Below are 18,888 nucleotides of genomic sequence, written 5' to 3'. Positions count from 1 at the left end.
CTCAGAGATACAAACAATTATCAGGGAATACTATGAAAAATTATATGCCAACAAATTGGGCAACCTGGAAGAAATGGACAAATTCCTAAACACCCACACTCTTCCAAAACTCAATCAGGAGGAAATAGAAAGCTTGAGCAGACCCATAACCAGCAAAGAAATTGAATCGGTTATCAAAAATCTCCCAACAAATAAGAGTCCAGGACCAGACGGCTTCCCAGGGGAGTTCTACCAGACGTTTAAAGCAGAGATAATACCTATCCTTCTCAAGCTATTCCAAAAAATAGAAGGGGAAGGAAAACTTCCAGACTCATTCTATGAAGCCAGTATTACTTTGATTCCTAAACCAGACAGAGACCCAGTAAAAAAAGAGAACTACAGGCCAATATCCCTGATGAATATGGATGCAAAAATTCTCAATAAGATACTGGCAAATCGAATTCAACGGCATATAAAAAGAATTATTCACCATGACCAAGTGGGATTCATTCCTGGGGTGCAGGGCTGGTTCAACACTCGCAAATCAATCAACGCGATACATCACATTAACAAAAAAAAAAAAAGAGAAGAACCATATGATCCTGTCAATCGATGCAGAAAAGGCCTTTGACAAAATCCAGCACCCTTTTTTAATAAAAACCCTTGAGACAGTCGGGATGGAAGGAACATACTTAAAGATCATAAAAGCCATTTATGAAAAGCCCACAGCTAACATCATCCTCAACGGGGAAAAACTAGAGCTTTTTCCCTGAGATCAGGAACACGACAGGGATGCCCACTCTCACCGCTGTTGTTTAACATAGTGCTGGAAGTTCTAGCATCAGCAATCAGACAACAAAAGGAAATCAAAGGCATCAAAATTGGCAAAGATGAAGTCAAGCTTTCGCTTTTTGCAGATGACATGATATTATACATGGAAAATCCGATAGACTCCACCAAAGTCTGCTAGAACTGATACATGAATTCAGCAAAGTTGCAGGATACAAAATCAATGTACAGAAATCAGTTGCATTCTTATACACTAACAATGAAGCAACAGAGAGACAAATAAAGAAACTGATCCCATTCACAATTGCAGCAAGAAGCATAAAATACCTAGGAATAAATCTAACCAAAGATGTAAAAGATCTGCATGCTGAAAACTATAGGAAACTTATGAAGGTAATTGAAGATTTAAAGAAATGGAAAGACATTCCCTGCTCATGGATTGGAAGAATAAATATTGTCAAAATGTCCATACTACCCAAAGCTATCTACACATTCAATGCAATCCCAATCAAAATTGCACCAGCATTCTTCTCGAAACTAGAACAAGCAATCCTAAAATTCATATGGAACCACAAAAGGCCCCGAATAGCCAAAGTAATTTTGAAGAAGAAGACCAAAGCAGGAGGCACCACAATCCCAGACTTTAGCCTCTACTACAAAGCTGTCATCATCAAGACAGCATGGTATTGGCACAAAAACAGACACATAGACCAATGGAATAGAATAGAAACCCCAGAACTAGACCCACAAACGTATGGCCAACTCATCTTTGACAAAGCAGGAAAGAACATCCAATGGAAAAAAGACAGTCTCTTTAACAAATGGTGCTGGGAGAACTGGACAGCAACATGCAGAAGAATGAAACTAGACCACTTTCTCACACCATTCACAAAAATAAACTTAAAATGGATAAAGGACCTGAATGGGAGACAGGAAACCATCAAAACCTTAGAGGAGAAAGCAGGAAAAGACCTCTCTGACCTCAGCCGTAGCAATCTCTTACTCGACACATCCCCAAAGGCAAGGGAATTAAAAGCAAAAGTGAATTACTGGGACCTTATGAAGATAAAAAGCTTCTGCACAGCAAAGGAAACAACCAACAAAACTAAAAGGCAACCAACGGAATGGGAAAAGATATTTGCAAATGACATATCGGACAAAGGGCTAGTATCCAAAATCTATAAAGAGCTCACCAAACTCCACACCCGAAAAGCAAATAACCCAGTGAAGAAATGGGCAGAAAACATGAATAGACACTTCTCTAAAGAAGACATCCGGATGGCCAACAGGCACATGAAAAGATGTTCAACGTCGCTCCTTATCAGGGAAATACAAATCAAAACCACACTCAGATATCACCTCACGCCAGTCAGAGTGGCCAAAATGAACAAATCGGGAGACTGTAGATGCTGGAGAGGATGTGGAGAAACGGGAACCCTCTTGCACTGTTGGTGGGAATGCAAATTGGTGCAGCTGCTCTGGAAAGCAGTGTGGAGGTTCCTCAGAAAATTAAAAATAGACCTACCCTATGACCCAGCAATAGCACTGCTAGGAATTTATCCAAGGGATACAGGAGTACTGATGCATAGGGGCACTTGTACCCCAATGTTTATAGCAGCACTCTCAACAATAGCCAAATGATGGAAAGAGCCTAAATGTCCATCAACTGATGAATGGATAAAGAAATTGTGGTTTATATACACAATGGAATACTACGTGGCAATGAGAAAAAATGAAATATGGCCTTTTGTAGCAACGTGGATGGAACTGGAGAGTGTGATGCTAAGTGAAATAAGCCATACAGAGAAAGACAGATACCATATGATTTCACTCTTATGTGGATCCTGAGAAACTTAACAGAAACCCATGGAGGAGGGGAAGGAAAAAAAAAAAAAGAGGTTAGAGTGGGAGAGAGCCAAAGCATAAGAGACTGTTAAAAACTGAGAACAAACTGAGGGTTGATGGGGGGTGGGAGGGAGGGGAGGGTGGGTGATGGGTATTGAGGAGGGCACCTTTTGGGATGAGCACTGGGTGTTGTATGGAAACCAATTTGACAATAAATTTCATATATTAAAAAAATAAATAAATAAAAAATAAAATATAAAACAAGGTAAAAAATAAAAAATAAACAAAAAACCAAATGAATGAATAAACAACAACAAAAAAGAGAAAACACTTGTAAATATGGAGAACAAACTAGGGATATGGACAAAATGAGTGAAAAGGGTTAAGAGGTACAAACTTGCAGTTATAAAATAAATAAGTCACCAGATGAAAAGTACAGCATAGGGAATATCGTCAATAATACTGTAATATACTTATTGTGGTGAGCATTTCATAATGTATATAATTGATCACTGTGTTGTGAGCATTTCATAATGTATATAAAAGATCACTGTGTTGTACACCTGAAACTAATTTAATATTACATGATCTATATATACTTCAATAAAAGAGATAATTGAGGGGCACCCAGGTGGCTCAGTCAGTTAAGCATCTGACTTCAGCTCAGGTCATGATCTCATAGTCTGTGATTTCAGGCCCCACATCAGGCTCTGTGTCTACAGCTCAGAGCCTGGAGCCTGCTTCAGATTCTGTGTCTCCCTCTCTCTCTGCCCCTCCCCCACTTGCACTCTGTCTCTCTCAAAAATAAAAAATAAAAAAAGATAATTGACTATTTAAACAAAAAAAATAATATGGTGTGCTAAAAGTAAAACGTATGAAAACAATAGCACAAAGGTCAGGAGGGGAACAATGGAAGTACACTATTTATTGTAAGGTTCTTATACTATTCATGAAATCATATCATATCATTTGAAGATAAACTGTGATAAGTTAAACATGAACACTACAAACCATTAAACAGCTACTAAAATAACAAAACCTGAGTTGTAACTATTTATCCCCCCACCAAAAAATAATAAAACGTACTAAATCAACCGAAGAGCAGGAAGAAAAAGAAAAAGAAAAGAAACAAAGAACAGATGGGATACATAGAAAGAGTAGACAGTAGCTTTAAATGTAATCCTATAAATAATTACATTAACTATAAATGGTGCAATCACCTAATTAAAAGATAGAGTTGTCATACTGGATAAAAAAGCAAAAGCCAACTATATGCTGTCTATAAGATTCATCTTCAATACAAAGATATAAGTAGGTTAAAAATATGGAAGAAATTATGCTTTGCTAACACTAATCAAACGAAACCTTGAGTGGCTATATTTACTATAGGACAAAGTCAATTTCAAAGCGAAGATATTACCAGGGATAAATGAGGTTATTCCATTGTGATAGAAATGTCAACTAATAGAAAAGACATAACTTAAAAATTTATGTATCTGATAATAGAACTTCCAAATATATTAAGGAGAATAGGAAAGAGAGACACAAAAGTACACAATTATAGTTGGAGATTTCAATATCCCTCTCTCAATAATTGACAGAAAAAATATATAGAAAATGAGTAATGATACATCAGACTTGAAAAATACTACCAACCTACTTGACCTAGTTGACATTTATAGAATACTCCACACCAAATCAGCAGACTACATATTTTTTTTCAAGTGGGCACATAATATTTATCAAAATAGACCATATTCTCATCTATTACCAGAATTCATTGGCTATAAAACAAGCCTCAATAAATTTAAAAGGATTTCAGTCATCCAACATATTGTTCTGTGACCACAATGGAATTAAATAACAAATTAACAGATCTGTAAAATCTCCAAATATTTAGAAACTAACCAACACACTCCTAAGGAACCCTATTGGTCAAATAAGTCAAAATGGATATTAAAAACGATTTTGTACCGACTGAAACTGAAAACACATGTCAACATGTGGGATGTTGCTCATATAGTATTCATCTTCCCCAGTGTCCAATTTTTTTTTTAAGTTTTTTTTTTTTTTAACGTTTATTTATTATTTTTGGGACAGAGAGAGACAGAGCATGAACGGGGGAGGGGCAGAGAGAGGGAGACACAGAATCGGAAACAGGCTCCAGGCTCCGAGCCATCAGCGCAGAGCCCGACGCGGGGCTCAAACTCACGGACCGCGAGATCGTGACCTGGCTGAAGTCGGACGCTTAACCGACTGCGCCACCCAGGCGCCCCCCCCCCCCCAGTGTCCACTTTGAAGAAACTAGAAAAAGAAAAGGAAATTCATCACTGAGTAAGGAGAGAAAATGGAATGATGAAGATCAAAGCAGAAATTTTTAAAAAGGAAAACAAAAATAGAGAAGTCAGTGTAATGAAAAGGCACTTTTTAGAGAAGATAAGTAAAACTGATAAACTTCTGGCCAGATTTATCAAGAAAAGACAAGAGAAGACACAAATTATCAATATCAAAAATGAGAGGAATGACATCATTACAATTCTACAGATACTAAAAGGATAATAAGGGAACATTATAAAATACTTTATGTCAATAACTTCAAGATGAAATAGATTCCCCGAAAGACATGAACTACTCCAAAAAATAAGTATGTAATTTAAGTAGCACTATTACAAAAATAAAATCTGTAGTTTAACACTTTCTCACAAAGAAAGCTTCAAGCCCACATGGCTTCACTGGTGAATTCTAGCAAACATTTAAGGAAAACATAATGCCAATTCTGCACAAACTGTACTAGAGAATTGAAGAGAGGGGAATACTTCCCAACTCAATTTTAAGGCCAACATTCACCTTATGAAAAATAGATCAAGACATTAGAAGAAAGGATAGATACAAGATCTCATATACTGCAGGCTGGAATGCAAAATGGTACATCCACTTTAGAAAACAGGTAAGCAGTTTCTTAAACAGTTAAATATACACTTAGCATATGATGTAGCAATCCTGCCATTAGGTATTTTACCCCCTCCCCCCCTCCCCCAATGAAAACATATGCTCATACGAAGACCTGCATGTAAGTGTTTTAAGCAACTTTATTCATAAAGGCCAAAAAGCTAGAAACAACTCAAATGCCCATTAACTGATGAACGCATAAACAAACTGGTATATCCTCACAACTGCAATACTACTCGGCAATAAAAAGGAAATGAACTACTGACATGTGCAAACACATGGATGAGTCTCTGGGGTGCCTGGGTGGCTCAGTCAGATAAGTGACCGACTTTGGCTCAGGCCATGATCTCATGTTCCGCAGGTTCATGCCCTGTATTGGGCTCTGCGCTGACAGAGCCTGGAGCCTGCTTCGGGTTCTGTGTGTGTCTGTCTGTCTCTCTCTCTCTCTCTCTCTCTCTCTCTCTCTCTCTCCCCCTCTCCTGCTTATGCTGTTTCTCAAAAATAAATAAACGTTAAAAAAGTTAAAAAAACACATGGATGAATCTCAAAAGGATTATGCTGAAAGGAACCAATCACAGAAGACTGCATACTGTATGATTTCATTTATTTATTTTTTTTAATGTTCATTTATTTTTGAGAGAGAGAGAGAGATGGAGGGCAAATGGGGAAGGGGTAGAGAGACAGGGAGACACAGAATCCGAAGCAGGCTCCAGGCTCTGAGCTGTCAGGACAGAGTCCGATGCAGGGCTTGAACTCACGAACCGCGAGATCATGACCTGAGCTGAAGTCGGACGCTTAACTGCCCGAGCCACCCAGGTGCCCCTTGTATGATTTCATTTATAAGACACTGTGGAGAAGGCAAAACTATAGGGACAAAAATTAGGTTGGTGGTTGCCAGGGCTGGTGGTGACAAAAGGGGATTGGCTGCAAAGGCACATAGGGGCCTTTTGGGGTGACAGAAATGGTCTACGTCTCAAATGTGGTGGTGCTTACATAACTACACGTTTGTCAAAACTCATCAAACTGTACGCTTAAAAAGAGTAAATTTTATACCTCAATAAATCTGACTTAAGAAAACAATAAAACAAATCTAAATCAACAACTAAGTGAAAATACACATAAGAAAAATCAACTTACAGTGTTTCCAAATTCAAGGGTCATCATGAGGATGCTCTCAACTGTTGTAAGTGACACCTGTGTTGATCCCATGTCTCTGAAGGAGAAAGCCCAAACATGCGTGATTTGAACCCAAGGATAAAAATTCTGTACCTAAAAAGATACTTAACAACATGTGGTTACTTCAATTCTGGCTTCTTTGTCAAGTCAGCTCAAGAGTTTTCTTGCTATGGACAATAATTTCAGAAAACTCCCAATGAAGACATTTTATGTGCATCATCAAATTAATCACCTTGGTGCTCAACAGTACAATCCTTTTTACTCTTATCCTCATTTTCATTCTCAATTGCATCCACCTCTCTTGATTAGTCTTTTTTTCTTTTAATATACACCTTACTCCACTTTCCACTTTGAGATAAATGGTATTTCTACCTACATCTGCAAGTCCCATGTCTCTTATGTGTTCTTCACTACTACGCCTTCCTCTGCAGGCTATCTTGCCCATATACGTTTTTTCTTTGCTAATAATGCTTATTTCAATAACCGAGTTAAAACTTAAATTAGGACTTTTTCCCAAAACGCAAAATACTTAATCTTTTGATGACAACAAAAAAGATCAGAAATCATCTCATGAGCCATGAGATTGTTGCAATACTTACAAATATTTTAATGCTGGCAACTTAAAAAGATAGGAATCTTCAACAGCTGACAGAGGGTTACGACTGATAATTCTGAAAAATGCAATGGAATTAAAATGATCTGCATTTCCAGTAATGACTACCACGAAAGTTTATGTTCATTTTGGGGGTATGGAACTGGAAGGTTAAAACTAATCATTTTCTGCCTTTGCCTATAAATCACCCTTACATTCTGTAAAGCACTCTTCCTTTGGGAACTACCCAGCTCTCTGGACGATAAAGTGGAGAACAGAAAGAGAAAAAAAAATTTTTTTTTTTTTTTTTTTTTTTTTTTTTTTTTTTTTACGTGGACAGCAAAGCCAAGATATGCCAAAGAACTTTTTGGGCTGAAAACCCTAGAAGTGACTATGCTGGTAGGAAGCCCAGGCTCTGTAGGAAATACTGTTTCTAGTGTCCTCTATAATTCTAGGTGCTTTTCCTTTATCTCTAGAAATGTAAAAAATTCCACAGTTTAAAACACCCGGTTAAAGACAAAAATAGGACCAATTCCTCAGTTTGGGGGCCAAAGACAAAGGGATTAATCTAAGAGGAAATGGTGAAAGCTATACCCCCACCATGTGTATTCTCCTATGACAGCCTTTGTTAGGTGGCATATGATCCCGTTTCCTTATCCATCTCCTGGACTGCCAGCTCCCTGAGGGCAGGGACCATACTCTATTGTCATTTTTGTCCCTGTGCCTGACAGAGTGCTTGTTATTTACTAGTTACTTAGTGAAGGCTTGTTGAATAAATAACATTTTGTCACTGCTTGACACAAGTTTTTATTCCAAAATGCTGAGTAGATTTTCTTCTCAGTTCTTTACAGCAAAAATAAAGTGAAGGAAACAGGAAGAAAGAAAAGAAAATCTGCCTTTAGGTTGACTCTGCTCAAGAATCATCACTGTACTTTTGCAAAATTATAAGGATAATCATCACAACCAATACTATTGAGCTATGGGGCATCTGTGATCAGCATTTCACATTTAAACCTCACAATAACCTTATGTGATAGATACATCATTACCCCATTTTACAAGTGAGGAAACTGAAGTACAGAGAGGTTGTATAATTTGTCCCAGTTTGTCCAGCCAGTCAAGAAGCAGAGATGGAATCTGAACTCAGTTCTGACTCCAAAGCCTGTATTTAAATTGTATGGAAAAAAGGGGGTTTAAAATAGCCGTTACCTTAAACTTAACTTTGAGAGCATTAAATATAGAAACACTTTGCTGAACTTCATCTCTCCATCTGGGAGAGCTTCTCTAAGAATTACATTTTCTATTTTTATTCCTTTCCTCTAATCATCTCCCATGATTAAGTATTTAATTAGCCTGTGATCATTGAGACTTTACAGATTTCATTTCTTATTTTTTTATTCTATTTTTTGAGAGAGAGAGTACAAGAGTATGAGTGAAGGGAGGCAGAGGAAGAGAGAGAGAGAGAATCCCAAGCAGGCTCCATGCCCCGTGCAGAGCCTGACATGGGGCTTGATCCCATGACCGCAAGATCATGACCTGAGCCGAAATCAAGAGTCAGGCAGTTAACTGAGCCACCCAGGTGCCCTGAGACTTTAGAGATTTTAAAGCCCTGTTACAGGTGAATCAGTGAAAATGAGAGAGGAAGGACGTCTGAAAATTCATCCTTCCGTAAAAGCAACAACAACAACAACTAGCAAAAATGGTCAAAATCAACTTTCTCAGAACTTTGGAAATTTTAACCAATGGGCTTGCAGCAACCCGGAGAGCATGTATTAAAGAAAAAATTACTAATTTCTATAAGAACAGTGAGCTCTGTTGTTTTAACTTGTCCTCAACCTCTGCTCTCCATCCTGATGAGAACCTTAAAAATTGCCCACATCCCAGGGGAACAAAATGGAGCTGAAGTTCCTTAAAGCCTCATTCCCAAAGAACAAACTGTCATTGTTTTACCTGTCTAGTGGGGTCCCTAAAAAACTTCACTTGAAAGCCTTGCCCTTGACCTCACTGAGAACTGCACAGTGCTAAAATAGCCTCTTCCCAAGGGGCCTTTTTTGAAAACAATTATAGATAAATGTTTTAATCTGGCAGCTATGTGAGGCAATTGATCACAAGACAAAAAATAGCCTAAACAAAAAGCCTAAAAGGGAAAAGCTGAGAAATGAGATGTCCATAGGGACTTTGAAATGCTCCAACATCTTCCTGGGTAACTAGAAGACCACAAGACATATGCCTGGGAATGTAGAAAAAAAACCTTAGCACTAATAAATGAGTTCAGCAAGGTTACAGGACACAAGATCGATATGTAAAAATTAGCTTTATTTCTATACATCAGCAATGACTATTCCAAAAATGAAATTAAGAAAACAATTCCATGTATAACAGTACTCAAAAGAATAAAATACTTAGGAAAACATTTAACCAAAGAAGTGCAAGAATCACACTAAAAACCACAAAACGTTGTTGAAAGAAATTAAAGAAGATTGAAATAAACGTAAAGATATGCCATGTTCACGGATCAGAAGAAAATATTGTTAAAATGGCACTATACCCCAGATTGAACTGTGGTTTCAGTATAATCCCTATCAAAACCCCAACTGACTTCTTTCCAAATATTGGCAAGCTAATTCTAAAATCTGTATGTCAATTCAAGGGACCGAGAATAGCCCAAAATGATCTTTAAAAAAAAAAAAAAAAGTTTATCTATTCATTTTGAGAGACAGCGAGCATACACACCCGTGCAGAAGAGCAAACATGAGCGAGTGTGAGTGGGGAAAAGTGTGAGCAGGGGAGGGGCAGAGGGAGAAGGAGAGGGAGCATCCCAAGCAGGCTCCATGCTGTCAGTGCAGATGGCAACACGGGGTTCCATCTCACAAACTGTGAGGTCATGACCTGAGCTGAAATCAAGAGCCGGCCACTTAACCAACTGAGCTACCCAGGGGCTCCAAAACGATTTTGACAAAGAACAACCAAATGGGGAGACTCACACGCCCTGGTTTCAAAACCTACTTCAAAACTACAGTAATCACGGTGTGGTACTGGCATAAGAACAGACATGTAAGCTGATGGAACAGAACTGACAGTCCAGGAATAAATCCTCACATTTATGGCCCACTGATTTTCAACAAGGGTGCCAACACCATTCACTGTGGGAAGACTAGTGTTTTCAAATGATGCTGGGACAACCGTATATCCCCATACAAAATAATGGAGTTGGATTCCTACACTTCACACCATATATAAATATTAACTCAAAATGAGTCAAAGACCTAAATGGAAGAGCTCAAGCTATAAAACTCTCAGGAGAGAAATCTTTATGACCTTGGATTTAGGCAACAGTTTCTTAGACATGACACAAAAAGCACAACAAACCAAAGGAAAAATAGGTAAGCTGGACTTTATTTAAAAATAAAAAAACAACCCAAAACTATCATATGTCTGATACAAGTCTAGTATCCAGAATATCCAGAATATATAAAGAACTCTTAAAACTCAGAAAAAGACAAATAATCAAATGTTTAAATGGGTAAAGGATTTGAAGAGACATTTCGCCAAAGAAAATACATGAATGGCCAATAAGCACATGAAAAGATGCTCAATGTCTTAGGTCATTAGGGAAATAGAAATCAAAGCTACAATGAGATACTACTCTACACTCACTAAGATGGCTATGATCGAACAGAGAGACAATGATAAGTGGTAGCAAGATTTGGGGAAACCAGAATCTTCATACATTGGTGGGAATGTAAGATGGTGTAGTCACTGTGGAAAACAGTTTGGCAGTTCCTCAAAAGGGTTAAATATAGAGTTACTACATGACCCAGCAATTCCACTCTTAGGTACGTACCCAAGAGAATTAAAAACATATGACCACACAAAAACTTGTACATGAATACTCATAGCAGCATTATTCATAAGAGCCAAAAAGTCAAAATAATCCAAATGTCCAATAACTCACGAATGGATGAACAAAATGTGATTGGAGCACCTGGGTGGCTCAGTCGGTTAAGCATCTGACTTTGGCTCAGGTCGTCATCTCACAGTTCATGAGTTCGAGCTCTACATCAGGCTCTGTGGTTTTGGATCCTCTGTCCCCCTCTCCCTCTGCCCCTTCCCCGCTTGTGTGTGCGCTCTCTTTCAAAAATAAATAAACATTGAAAAAAGAATGAAGTACTGAAACATGCTACAACCGGATAAATCTTGAAGCCAACAAGCTATGTGAAAGAAACTAGACACACATTTCGATGAAATGTCCAGAATAGGCAAATCCATAGGGGCAGAAGGTAAATTAGTTGTTGCCAGGGGCCTGGGGGGAGGGGAGAATGGGGAGTAAAGGCTGATGGGTATGGTATTTCTTTTGAGGGGGGTGATGACAATGTTCTGGAATTAGCAGTGATTACTGTCTATCAAAGTATACCATTGCACTATATACTTTATAACGTTGCATATTCTATTATGCGGACTATATCTCAATTTGAAAAAAAAAAAAAAAAAAAGAACCACGTTGTGATAAATAGAGAACCAGTTGCCAGAAGATAAACATGTTAGTAGGTGGAGAAAAGGGGAGCGAAGATTCAAACTCTTCCACAACGGAGGTCAGAGGGAGTTAGCGGTGCGGCTGGGAGCCATGCGTTTTTGTTCCTGCCTTGGAAACTCCCCTATTCTTCCTATTCCAGCCCATTCTTCTACGTTTTTTCAGGCCCATTAACATGTCGGGTTTGTGTAACACTAGTTAATATCCAGTCAGACAATGTTATGAAGAGAAAGAACGTGAGTGTCACATGTCTGGTTAAACACAGTTCCTCAACCTTGAGGCTCTGAATGTCCTTTGGCTTTGAAACAATAACAATGGCATTCATACCTACAAGCTTACTGGTGGGCTCTGTGCAAGTAAGCTCTTCCACGTGTGTGTCTTCCCCTGCCCACTGCTCCCCCCCCCCCCACCCCGCGCCCACCCCCGGCTCCCTATTAAGAAAGACTATGAAGAGTTATGCAGCCAAAACAATTTAGTAGTTCGTTATCCTTCCCCCCAACTATCTCAGTGCTCTACCCCCACTGTCCCCCCCTCTTTCCTGGTAGCTCACCCATGGCCTTATACCCATCGGCTCAGTGCTTCCTCTTACCCAGGCAGCCCTCCTGCTGAGATGAATGCCCCGTGTTTATCTGTAGTGAAAGCAAAATACAGGCCACTCCAAATTATCCTATTTCCTCCTGTCTTTAGTGCCGCCTTTTCTTCATGGAGCTATTGTGCCTGAGCCAAGGGGAGAATGAGAACTGACCCGACAGGTTACCTCTGCTGGACCGACAGCAATTGTTTTTCCACAGACTGCGATACGAACGAACGGTGGACATTGCACTAGAGATCATCTCCATTTCCGTTCAATTCCCTCATCTTACAGATAAAAGGTGTGCTGACTCAGTCTATTGGCTTTTGGATATTCGTGGGCTTATCTTTATGGGAGTCAAACATAACAACAGTTATCCTCAAAGACTGTCTCATAATCAAAGTTGAAGAAATACTGTTCTAGGTATTCTTTTGTTTTTTAAAAAACTATCTTATTTGAAGAGGAAAACTCAAGTATTTTTGCAAAAGCTTTCTGTTGCAGAGCAACGGGACAGACTAAAGGTAGCTCACAAAATAAGGGAACATTTCTTACGTGTTATTTTTTTTTTCTCCAAATTCTTCTACAGAGGTCCAGACAGATGGGCTACGTTTCCTTTCTATTAACTGAGGAGACAGAGAAGACTTGAGGACTGAAGCTTGTCACCACTGTCCTGAATGTACTGAAATCCTAACAGCTTTAGCTGAAAAAATGTCCAAAGCAGGCAGTGAAAATAAATTTCAAATAGGACAAACTCCAAACTCTCTACGCTGGAATCCCAAGGCATGGAGGGAAAACTGGCTCGTTGGAGGAAAGCAGTTGAAGAGATAAGTGGAGTGATCTAGACCCTATTCCAGTCTGTTTGAAGTACCTGGGGATAGAATAACCCCTTTCCTTTATTCATCTACATAGGTCCATGAGCCATGAGAACGTGACTCCCCATGGGAAGCTCCTCAATGCAAGACATCTAAGGGCATCACGTAAATCCTTTCTCAGGGGTTGGGCGGGGGGAGGGGCGAAGCCTAAAGAATCTGAAATGGTGAGCCTATGTTTTAATTAAAGTTCTGAGAATAGCCTTGAAGAGGAGTTTCTGGCAGTGAGGACCAGCCCAAGAAGCAAGGGCCCTGGAATCAGGCAGACCTAGGTCTGAATTCTGGCTGTCACTTCCTGGTGAAGGGACTTAAGTAACGAACATCTCCGAGTCCTTTTAGCAGCATTTACCTCATAAGGCAACTTGAGGATTAAAGGAAAGAGCATGTGCAAAGCACCTAGCATAAGGCTGGGCACAGAGTGGGTGCCTAGCAGTGACGATGTGATAGTTGCACCAGGCGGTGAGCAGGAAGCCTGGGGATGCCCATAGGTGGCATGGCCAGGAACTCCAGAAGCATAGGGAAAAGGAGCTCCCTGCTCGAAAGGTCCTATTCCAGTGAGAAGCTGACTCCAAGGGACGACGCCCAAAAGGCCAGTTGTCATTCAGGTCCTACCTAGTGCCAGGGAATGCGGAATTGTATTACTCGCGAAGCTTCTGAAGTGGTTCTGTCACTTATTGACAGTGTGAACCTAGGCAAGTCACCCGATGTCTCTGAGTTTCAAGTTCCTCATCCCCAAAATGAGGATAATACTACCTGTGTCACAAGAGTTGCTGGAAAAACGAAAATGAAGTGCCGTGTGAGGGGCCACGTCCGGAGCACTTCCCACGTGCCAGGCTCTATTCTAAGAGTTTAAGACACATTGTCTTACTTGCAGCACAAGCGAAAGGTCTTAGCATAGTGCCGGAGCGCAGTAAATACCTAATAGAGGTCGGTATTAAAGAAATGATATGGGGCGGAGGAGCAACTACCATGCTTCCCAGAGAAAGAAGATGCCTTGGTATATACGTGGGAAGACTCAGATGCAGCTGGGAGAAGAAAAGTAATAGTTGGGTATGACTATGGCAAAGCTTTTGAACTACCACACACGGAAAATAATAAAAGTTACCCTAAATCACCCCAAAAGGACAGCCCTGAGTTGTTATCTTCATCCTTAACGTTTATGCCTTTCTGAATCTGAGAAGAAGCTGCCAGGATTTCCAGTACATACCAAAAAGCGATGACAATATCCTGAAGTGTGTCAACTTTTGTGGGCACACAGCTGTCTAAAAGGAAGCAGATGCCGGTTGACTGGGGGAGCGTTAGGGCGTGTCTGTGACTGGGGCTCGAGTTTGCCTTCAGAGGGTGGCCACACCTACCTCAATGATATTCTCAACAATAATTCAACAGGGGCAAGGCTTAGATTTTCCTTATTCTCCCTTAGAGCTTATGTTCTTGGCACAATACGGATGCGCCACAGACGAGCCAGCATGTGAATGTGCTCTATCCCGATAAGGTACAGCCTTTCTACATCGTAGAGTCCTTCAGCTTCTAAAATCATGGAGCTCGTACTGTTAGAACCAATGAAGTGAATTTTTTAAAATAAGCCACCAGTCTGGACCTGTGTAGGTGAATGAAGGAGAAGCACTTTAAAGTCAGGAAAAAAAAAAAAAACTATACTTAACATTTAGGATTATCAACCACTGTTGGTTTTCCATAATATATTTCATTCCTGATTTCATCTGAAAGAAACAGGATTATTACTACCATTCAAAAAGTGGTACCTTATTAATAAACTCTTGGCATGGCTTTGAGGTGGATTTCAGATTCAAAATAGACTTTACCACACCGCTAACGTGTTCACTCAGTGTTTATCAATAACTTAAGAGGCTTCATTCAAAAAACTTACTGAGATATAATTACCTGAAACCCAGGGGTGAATCAAGGCCTTGTAGGGTCTGAACCTCATCTACTTTGGGAAATCCTGCCTCATCAAAACATGCAAAATTATGCGTACAGGAATTGCGAGGGTCCCTCCCAAGACTTTGGAAGGGGCCTATGTAAGTGAGGAGACCTGAAGTTTAAGCTCCAGTCAGTTCAAGATAAATCCACCTCAGCTGGGGCCCAAAAGGTTTACAAACTTATTTAATGCTGGAGAAAATACTGTTTCAACTTATAAACACCCCAGTAATAAGTCACATAGGTAATAACGTGACTGAATTCACGGGATGGCATCTCCCCTGCGCACGCTCTCTTTCTCTCAGAATAAATAAACGTTAAAAAGAAAAAAGAAAAGAAAAGTTTGGCCCCAAACAAGGAGCCCAACCTCCAATACACACTTACTGTACTGTGATAATGTTTTGGAAGTTAACTGTGAATTCGTTTTAGTAGTACAGCTCTATTCAAACCACATTGAAAGGGCGGGCCTACACCGGCCGACTCCATCTTGTTCTGTGTCCTTCACCTTGACCACACCTCCTCCCCTTGAGTAACCCCCCCCCCAACTGCCTAACAGGACTCTTCCCCAGGACCCTTCCCCAGCCAATCAGCTGAGGCCGCAGCCATTACCTCACCAACTGCCACTAGGCACCAGTAAAACCTTTGTCCTTTTGAAACTGGCTCTCTCTCCCGGGTATCTCACAGCTTCGACAGTGCAGGTAGGGGATTGAGCTCGAGCTAGCTCCAATAAAGGCTCTTTTGCTTTTACACCGGACTCGGCTCCCTGGCGGTATTTGGGGATCACGAATTCTGGGCATAACACACATGGCATGAGTATTAATTTATTCTCAATACCAGCTAGCTCTGGTTCTTTAATTACCTTTCTCTGTCATGTAAGATTGATGAGGGAGCATGGGGCAAGTTGAGGGCAAAATACAAATTAGCACATGCCCCCGCCCCAGGTGGGATATGTGTCATTCTGGCTGCTGGAGGACAAAGGAAAGGAAAGAAAACAAATGGTTAACTGATAGAGATCTCAGTCGGGCAAGACAGGGGTTTCCATCAGTTTACAAATATCTTAGTAAATTACAAGAAAAAGGCCATCTTTTTCTCCTTTTTCCAGTATGAAAGATTCTTGGGGACAGTCCCTGTATATTCTTTGTACCCCCGGTACTTAGTACATTGTCGACATAGAGTGCGCGTGGCACGGATTGTTTTTCAATGAATTCATTCATTGTTATCAACGGATTCCACCCTATTTTGTCCTGTATTGCCTACATAACTATGAAATTCAGATTCTTAGAAGAGACTCTTGGTGTTATAAGATGCTTAGTAGAGGTGGTGACTTTTAAGACATTATATTGACACCACTAAAACCTCTTGGTGGAGAAACTCAATGAGCCCGTTCTCTGGCATGCTGGCAAAACAAAAAACTGACCCTCAGTATTCTTTCCCCAAGTTAGGCATCAGCAAATTAATGAGAGAGGAGGCCCCTGCTCTTGGGCACCCGCAGGAACTTACTCCAGCTCCAGACACACCGTAAACACTTTCATCTAACGGAAGATAAGCTGTGAAATCGGATTTCTGAACCACAAGACAGTGAGCCAGTCTTTTCCAGCGTCTGCTTTAGTGGAGGGTCTTCAACCTTGAGTCTCAACATCCCCCTCAGGCCACTGAACATGCCCAGTATGATTTGCTTTTTGACAGAGAAATCACAGAATGTCCCTGCTGAAAGGGAGTCACACACTTCTTAACTGAAGAGTGGTCAGGAAAGAAAGCACATGGAGAGCAGTGCCCTGTGGCAGGTGTTCAGGAGTTCTTGCTGCTTTCCTGATGGCTGAGGAAGCACCCACACCTTTTGCTGCCTGGAGAACTCTGTGCTAAACTTAGTTCTTCGCAGTTCTCTTTTGCACAGGAAACTTGCACGTGAGCCAGAATCAAAGTTAAATTCAGAAGTGGATTTCAAGGACCACGCACACCTTGGGGAAGCATCACTGTCACGAATTCCCATGATAATACTGACTTGGGTGTTACTTGCTTGGGGCCTTCACTGCCCACACAAAGCTGGGTACGAGGGAGGGCAGAGAGTGCCATTTAGGAGTTAAGACAAGTCTCTTGGCCTCTTTGTACCTTAGTTTCCTCATTTGAAAAAAAAAATGGATTTTAAGACCTACTTTCCAGAATTCATACTGGGTTTATTAACACACACCTAACCAATCACTGTATGATATTTTTACATGTAGTTTTTTTTGGTTTTTTTTTTTACATGTATTCATTTTCTGTTTCACTTACAGCTTGTGTAAAAACTGCATTCCATGCCAGGCCTGAAATGTTCCAAAGTTCAGTTTGGTGAGTAAATTGCAACCAAGATTTCTACACACACCAAAAAAAAAAAAAAAAAAAAAAAAAAACCAAAACAAAACAAAACAACAACAAAAAAAAACAAGACACAAACGAAGAAGAAAAACAAGATATTTTCAGAATATTTATCCTTTGGCAGTGATTCTAATTTATAGATAACGAAACATAACCACAATACAATCTCCATACACTAAAGAAATCTCACTATGAAAGATGCTTGCCTTTTAAAAAAAATATTTGCATGAAAGATTTATACTTTCATGTTTATACATGTGGTGCATTAGATACAAATCAGTAAATGCTCAATAAATACTTGTGTTAAGTAAGTATTTTTTTCTAGAGAAGTAAGTTTATTTCTCTAGAAAAATGTTTCACAACTTTAGCACTGTTGAGATTTATGGTTGGATAATCTTTGTTATGGGGGGGGGGGTGCTGCCCTGTGAACTGTAGGGTGTGACAGCAGCCCTGGCCTCCACCCACTAGATGCCAGCAGCACATCTACAGTCTGACAATCAAAAATGTCTCTAGACACTACCAAGTGTCACCTGGACGCAAAAGCACCCTGGCAGAGAACTGCTGCTCTAGAACGATTCACTCTGATCTCTATAATAACTCTCACACCAAACTTTGCCACAGACAAAAAAGATTTGCTACATAATTTTAGTAGCTTTCGACTAATAAAGTTTCATTCATTCAAAATGAATAACAAAGAGGTTTACAATTAAGTTTAATAAAAATTCCAAATACAATGAAATTATATTTGTAACTTACATAAACTGCAAAAAAGGTAGGGATTCAAATATACGTCTTTCAATAGATTGTATTTTATTGCAGGATAAATCTCTAGGAAAAGGAAAAGGAAAATATTGCCTCAATTAGCTCTAAGCTATCTAATTAGTAGGATGATAGTATTGAATAAGTAGCTTTTGGCTAAACTCTGAGTATTAGGAATTGTTATTTGAACCTTCCAGAGCCCCTAACCCTGCCCTCACCTTTCTTAAGAGTCTCACCTTTGTGATCTTCATACATAAAACATACAACTATAGATCTTGATAGATCTTGGAAGTAATCTTTCCTGAGAGCAGAAGAATTGATTAAATGACTTTCTGTGGCCTCATCAATTTCTAAATTATGAGCTCAAAGTTGTGATCTCCACATATAATTTCTAATATTAAAAGGGATATTCTCACATTAGCACACCTTCCTGGTTTAGTTGTATTTCTCGACACCAAGTCAATACCAGAAGAGATAAAAGATACCTTTTCATTTAACTTGAAAAGAAGTTACTCCTCTAATCAATACCTAACTTTGA

The 18,888-nt window shown here is 39.8% G+C and overlaps 1 protein-coding gene and 2 long non-coding RNA genes across 3 annotated transcripts in view; 1 reads left to right on the top strand and 2 right to left on the bottom strand.

The window, feature by feature from the left end:
- The window catches only part of LOC147571054 (uncharacterized), a 43,057-nt gene that overhangs the window by 10,475 nt on the left and 13,694 nt on the right, over positions 1-18,888 (bottom strand). The window contains 4 exon segments of the mRNA XM_086696666.1: positions 6,706-6,775; positions 7,338-7,409; positions 17,508-17,588; positions 18,348-18,419. Of these exon segments, the coding sequence (XP_086552792.1) occupies positions 6,706-6,775; positions 7,338-7,409; positions 17,508-17,588; positions 18,348-18,419 (295 nt within the window).
- LOC147571056 (uncharacterized) lies at positions 9,626-10,817 on the bottom strand. Its single transcript, XR_015247748.1, has 2 exons — positions 10,514-10,817; positions 9,626-9,889 (listed from the first exon to the last, which is right to left on the bottom strand). It is a non-coding gene; the product is annotated as an uncharacterized LOC147571056 (long non-coding RNA).
- Positions 12,544-14,423, top strand: LOC147571055 (uncharacterized). Its single transcript, XR_015247746.1, has 2 exons — positions 12,544-12,733; positions 13,019-14,423. It is a non-coding gene; the product is annotated as an uncharacterized LOC147571055 (long non-coding RNA).

This window comes from Puma concolor, unplaced genomic scaffold, assembly GCF_028749965.1.
Source record: "Puma concolor isolate L17-30 unplaced genomic scaffold, mPumCon1.1.hap2 unalloc_scaffold_69, whole genome shotgun sequence".
NCBI classification, from domain to species: domain Eukaryota; kingdom Metazoa; phylum Chordata; class Mammalia; order Carnivora; family Felidae; genus Puma; species Puma concolor.
The sequence above is the reverse complement of the archived record's forward strand: the minus strand, read 5'-3'. Positions and strand labels throughout refer to the sequence as shown.